The 6,807-nt window shown below is 37.5% G+C and overlaps 1 protein-coding gene across 1 annotated transcript in view; it reads right to left on the minus strand.

The window, feature by feature from the left end:
- The window catches only part of NF1 (neurofibromin 1), a 246,631-nt gene that overhangs the window by 37,144 nt on the left and 202,680 nt on the right, over positions 1–6,807 (minus strand). Inside the window, exons 39-45 of the mRNA XM_019646973.1 lie at positions 6,182–6,322; positions 5,737–6,016; positions 5,067–5,281; positions 4,754–4,815; positions 4,495–4,609; positions 3,863–3,964; positions 1,998–2,138 (exon numbers count right to left, since the gene is read on the minus strand). Coding sequence (XP_019502518.1) covers positions 1,998–2,138; positions 3,863–3,964; positions 4,495–4,609; positions 4,754–4,815; positions 5,067–5,281; positions 5,737–6,016; positions 6,182–6,322 — 1,056 coding nt within the window. The remainder of the gene's footprint in view (positions 1–1,997; positions 2,139–3,862; positions 3,965–4,494; positions 4,610–4,753; positions 4,816–5,066; positions 5,282–5,736; positions 6,017–6,181; positions 6,323–6,807) is intronic.

Here is a 6,807-nt window from a genome sequence, read left to right on the forward strand (position 1 = left end):
TTTTGTGGAGGGCAGTGTCACCGGCCCTCATATGTGGGATCCGAACTGGGGCCCTCTGGCGTCCCAAGCCAGTTCTTAACCATTGCGCCACTCAGCTGGCCCGTGAAGCTCTTTTTAATTAAAGTATAGTTGACATACCTGCATAAAGATTTCTGAAAGCAAACAACTGAAGATGTTTAAGGTCATGCTTAGTCCTGTCTAGATTTCTATCTCAAAGAAACAAAAGTATGAGTACATAATTATATGTAGAGAGATGTTTAGAGCACCATTGTTTATAATAGAAAAGAAGGAACGACAGAAAGAAACCAAGTGTTCATTAATGGGCAAATGGTTGAATAAACTGTGTGGTTCATGCATCCTGTAAAGTACTCTGGCCATGAGAAAGATGTATGTGTGTGTGTGTGTGCGCGCGCTTAGACTGATATTCTATATTGTTAAATAAAAAAGTAAGTTGTGAAATATTATATAAAGTATAAATCCCTATTAACCTATGTATGTACAATTTATAATACAGTTTTTCAGCTTTATTGAGGCATACATGACAAATAAAACTGTAAGATATTTAAAGTGTACAATGTGATTTGATGCATGTATACATTGTGAAAGAATGTCCCCCAAGTTAATGAACACATTCATCATCTCACATATTCACCACCCCCTCTTTTCCGCGAGAACATTTAAGTTCTACTCTCTCTAAGCAAATTTCAATTGTACAACAGTGTTACCAACTCTTGTCACCATGTTATACATTAGCTCCTCAGACCTTATGCATCTTATATCCAGGTGGCTCTTAACAAGCGTTATTAACTCTGATGCCTAGTCTCCTAGGGCACTGGAGTCAATATTTGCTCCCGCTACTTGGCTGTTCCAGCAAGGAAATTGCCAAGGCAGATATTCCTAAGAGACAAACACTTCATTTGCAAATGTTCTAATCTATAAATAGCTAATAGCTAGCTAGCACTCTGACCACCTTTGTCCCAAGATAACCCCAGCAAAGAGCAATGGGGATTAGGAAAGAGGGGCTCTAGTCTCAAATCAGATGCACCGACGTGGACAAGTTACTTAACTCCTTTGTTCTTTTCTGTTTTGTAAAATGCGGGTCTGACTGATAAATTTCAAGGTTACTTCTACCTCTAAAATGTTGTTTCCACATTTCCCAGAGCTGCAGCTGTTCTAGAGGTCTACACTGTCTGTATCTGGTTGACTGCACAAATCATGTTTAGACCAGGTATCTTCTCGTGTAAAACCATGCTCCTCGCCTCTGTTTCTTTGTATCCATAGCTCTGTTAATTTCACTTCAAGCAACTCTTGTTATATACACATACCCATCTACAAAAAAAATTTTTTTTTCTCCTCTTCCCATTTTTTTCCCAAAGATAAAAGGAACATAATTTCCACTGTTATATTCCCTCCTCTATACTCTGTGAACCCAAATCCAACCTCAATCAAGGAAGGTAAATGCTGAGGGATGCTAATGGTATGTTTTAAAGTGGGATTAGGCAAAACAAAAACCTAGCACACTTAAGCACCCAAAGGTTTCCTTTAGACTCTTTAACCTCCTCATCCTTAGCTTCTAATTATACCTATTTTTTTTCATTAGGTGCCATTTCTCAATAAAAATAAGCTGATTTTTAAATGATTTTTTCATATGTGAAATGGTAGAGAATGCTAACCTCTACCTTAGGGTTATAAAAATTACAAATAATGACTGTACAGTGTTTAGCACAGGGCCTGGCATGGTAGCTGTTATTACTGCTCAATATTATTTTTCCTATACTGTTTACAGTGTTGGGTGAGTACTTTTTCCTGCTATTTTTATACAGAAAGTATGCAGTCAAGTTTAAATATTTTTTATGAGCTGTTAAGGAACTATACTCACAGTAAGTTTCATTACAGAAATTCACATTAAGTTAGGGACTTCTTCTGATTTTAAAAGGACAACAACAAAAAAGGGGGGAGTTAAATACTCTAGGAACCCCGGCTGCAAGCCTGCTCACCTTGTCGTTGAATACCCGGAGGCTGTCTAAGGTGTGCAGGTTTTGTTCCAGGAGGGCGGTGCCTGCTGAATACAAGCTGACTTCATCGAGCTGCAGCACAGCCACCGCCACCCAAAAGAGGGCTTTGTGCAAAGGGGAGTCCTGGCCAAGGAGACAGTCCAGGTTAGGAAGATGAACCCCAAAAGCCTCATCAAAACACACTGCAGTCTAATACAACGCATGTTATCCCCCAAATCACGCATGTTTTCTCTCTGGGGAAAGGGAAGTTTATGGGTAAGCTCTTCATCTATTCCATGTATGTAACTAGACACTGCTAGCTAGGCTGAGAACCTAAGCATCTCTGATTTCTTCCCGTACTTGGATTCCAAAATCTAGTCACCAAATTTGGTTGCTTCTTCCAAACTAGTCTCTTTTGCATCTGCTTATGGCCAATGACACTATTCCACGCCAACCTTCTTTATTCTAAATGTGGATTCCAGTTTTGCCTCCAGTTTCTCTCTACTCCTATCTACTCTGCACAGTACTGCCGGAAATGCCCCTTCTAAGTCCTGCTTTTGTCATATAACCTGTCTGCTTGAAAACCTATGGGTACATTTCTGAACTCTTTTCTGAAGAATGTTGAATGTTAGATTAACTCTATCCAATCTCTATAACCTTCCCTCTCACTATTCTCCTGAACAGTTAGTTTGTCCATAACAACTAGAATGGTCTGCCCACCATGCCTCCATTGGACCAGCATTCTTGTATAACCCTACTGCCGCACTTCCTTTCTCGACACCAAACCTACCTATCACTTTAACTTTAGTTCAGACTCTACCCTTGCAGCTTTCTTGTCACCCTTACCAGTGTAAAAACCTCTTGCTGCTCTGACTTAAAGAGATTTACTTTTGGGAACCCTTATTTAGCAGTGTGGTATACGGGAAAATACATGGACAGCCTTGGATTAGAATCACAGTTCTTTCTTTCATTAGGTACGTGACTTTGGGCAAGTTACTTAGCCCTTTTGAGCCTCATTTTTACTTATAAGATGAAGATGAGAGAACCATTTTATACAATTTAGGATTAGAATGTCTATAGAACATATAACTGAATACCAAGAACATCTATTTATTTCTCTGTTATCTCTCAAGTATGGCATATCTCAGTACTCAATTCATAGAATTCTAAAACTTTAATAAGAGTTGAAAGATAATAACATGCCATTATCTCATTTAGTTTACTCATTTTATCAACATGGAAATATGATGGCCAGATGTGTTAATGACCTGCTTGAGGTCACAAAGCTGAGATGAGCTTAGACCATCTTAAAACAGTGGCCGCATCATTTTATCCCTTTTAAATATCTTCACTTAGCACCCAAGCTCTTTTGATGATCAGGTATACTTAACCCAGCTTTACATTTCTCCAATAATGATCACAAACTAGCATACTATTTATTTACTTATTTGGTTCATTATCTAGCCACACTCCCTCCCACACTCACCCCAGAATGTAAGCTCCACGAGGGCAGGGAGCGTTATTGGCTTGGCTCAGTACTATATCTCTAGCACCCAAAACAGTCCTTGGCACATAGCAGATGTTCAATTAATACTTATGGGATAAAAGAATTAAGAATATATACCTATCTTTCCTTCAACACTGCTGAGACAAAAAATAAGCATTTGGGAACATACTCTCCATACTTATTTCTCCTCTAATGTAAATATTTCAAATAACTAAATTTCAAGGCAAGAAGTACTATTTTCACTATAGCTTTTTCTTTATAACTTCTTCCCAATCCACCTTATTTTCTGAACCCTTTGAAAGAAAACACAATAACATTTAACACCAGTACCCAAAACGAATGCATTCAATACAGTAATTACCTTATTAAGAAGTGGCTGTAATTTGGTTAGGGCTATTACTGTAGCTTCTATCAGAACTTGACTGTTGTAAGTATCAGGTCCTTTTAAACAACTCTCAAGTGCCTGTTAGGGAAACAGAATTCTTTATTTTACTTTTATTGAAATAAAACATTAACTCCTAAGCTGAATCTCAGAACCCGCTCAGGAACAGTTTCTTATTTAATAAGTGATAGAATTAGTTCCAATGCTATGGTGATCTTGGTAGCTAGCTCAATGCATACTTGGGTTTTTATTTTTTAATATTTCTATATTATAGTCTAATATAATTATAATTAGTACAAATTATATAATTTTATATAAGACCGTAGTTTTACCATATAAAGTCTTGAAAACTGAGAAAATATTAAGAGTACCTTCTCAGCAAAAGAGACAATACTTAGTTTTCTTCTTAAGACATCTTTTTTGGAAAATGTTTCTTCATTTCAAAGAATTACAATTAAGAAAATAATCAAAACCCATTTTTTTTAAGGTTTAAAAATAAGCAACATATGAAATATCTTATTAAATTCAAATTTAATGTCCTTTAGAAAAATGCAAGATACGCTTTACAACTTGGGAACCACAAATATTGGAGAAGAGAAAAGGGGAGGTACCTTGCTAAGAATACGGATAATCTGCTTTATCTGCCCATGAGATACTCGTTTGCTAATACAGCCAAAAACAACCAGAGCTCTTGGTTGCAGGGATGGATTATATTGGAATGCAAATCTGCAATTAGAAGATCCAAAGAGCTTATGAAAACCTTTATGTTTATGTAAGATAAGCAATTAATTAAAATATAGATTATACAGTATTATCTATCTTTGCAACAATACAGATACTTTTACAACTTCAGTTTCATTTGGGACATACCTTTGAGCTAGTTCCGTCCACTGGTCCAGCCACTTGCATGTTGGAATATCTCTCATACATGCCTAAAAAAAGGATACTCTGAATATATTTACATACCTGAGTGTTTTTAGAAACATCGAAATAATGTTTATTGTGATATCATTAAATAAATAATGTACCCCATGTATATGTTATGAATAAACATATTCCATGGAAGGGATTTTATTTAAGCACTAAGTGCAGAACAGCAAAATAAAACAGTATTTATTTCTTCTATATAGTACAAGTGGATTAAAACAAAGACCTTAGTTCCTTCTCATCTTGGCTTATATACCTCCATGATCTCCAGCAAAGCCTCTGTGACCGTCTCCAGGGATGTCAAAGCGAAGGTCTCCCTCTCATAGGAGCCGGGAGAGAATGACCTGTCCCGGTAACTGGAGCGGAAGGCAATGACGGCAGCGGACTTCACTTTGCTGATGCCAAACAGCAAGTAAAATTTGGGTAATGAGAACTCTGTCAAACTAAGTCTCAAGACTTGCTTGGTCTCTTCTGCAAAAAGAAAAAGGAACAAGAAACAACTTCAAAGACATTACTTTTTAAATTCCAAAGTGTCACGTTTCATTTTGAATTGAGAAAATTTGGATATCATATCCCAATTACATAACCACGCTCCTTCAACTAATCCTCTAGATACATTATTTTAAGGCTTGTTGCTTCAGCGCCGTTTCATCAACAAACTCGTGCCAGTAATGCAGCACTGTCAATTGGTGCTGAGTCTTTAGCTTGTGTGATAACTGCAAGAGTCTACATGACAAATATGCACAGAAAATCTTTGCTACGGCTTGATTTGGCACGGAAGCCATTTATTCTTTTTGCCTTAGCAGCTTAAATCGGCAGGTTGGTGTTACGGTACTATCATAAACAATAAGATAATCCACATCAATCAGGTGCTGCAAAACGGAGGAAGGAGCTGGTGTAACACAGATGACCTTCCTGGCACTTACCACTAAAATGGAGCTGTGAACAAGTACACAGAGAGTGAATGATGTTGATGACCAGTCCGTGTGTGGAAGCTCTAAGGGAGAGTGGCCCCGTGGCCACCAAGAAAGTGACGACGTGGAAGAGGTAGGGGAGATGAGCGGCCACATCGAGGGAGTTGTTGAAGGACAGCATCAGCATGTAGCGCGCTAGAATGGCAATATCGTCCCACATGAGATGCTGTTCTAAGGTAGGAGTTGGCGATAAGCATGTCTTGTCAATTATTTTGCACATCCTTCCAATAACCTGTAAAGAAGCAGAAGTGAGAAAACATGGGGCTAACAACAAAAGGTTTCATCACAAGAAAACTTTCAGTTTAACTTGAAAACAACTAGTTACAAACACACAAGACCTCCTGATGCAAACAGATATATTGTGCCATGGCCCAGAAGACAAAGGAAAAGGGGCTACCTTGCTCGAAACCAGCTTCACGTTTCCAGAAGCCAGAGCCACAGCAGTATCCGCCATCACCTCTGCTTTTATTGATCCCAAGCCGCCTGTTGCACTGGTTTTGATGAAACTGTCTAGAACAACATCAAGGAGATCTGTAATCTAGTGGAAGAAGAAAAAGTAACTTTTTAGCCACTCTACCAATTTAATTTTCAATTTAAAAACACTTCAAGGAGAAGCCACGACATGAAAATTCTCTTTTACCCAAGACTTCCAAAATACTAGGTTTTATGTAGAGACCTGTTGGTAAATATAATTTATCATAAAATGTCCAGAAAAGGATGAGGATATTCACTCTATTCTTTCAGAGATTAAGAAACTGATATTCAAAAATTTTAATCTCTTTATATCATTTTTATCCATTTGCAAAGCATCTCTGTTCTCCACTGAGACAGTAATGTATGATCAATATAAAATATAATGATTTTAAAATACAGGACATGACATCAAGTACTGAGATGTTTTGCAGGGCTTCTAAAACTGGCTCCAAGGGCATTAAAAATTATTTGGAGGATTTGCAGCATTGTTTGAAGAAGGATATTGCTTCCTTAAGTGATAACTTTGAAGAAATGATATGCATAATTCTT

This window comes from Hipposideros armiger, unplaced genomic scaffold, assembly GCF_001890085.2.
Source record: "Hipposideros armiger isolate ML-2016 unplaced genomic scaffold, ASM189008v1 scaffold_108, whole genome shotgun sequence".
Taxonomy (NCBI): Eukaryota; Metazoa; Chordata; class Mammalia; order Chiroptera; family Hipposideridae; genus Hipposideros; species Hipposideros armiger.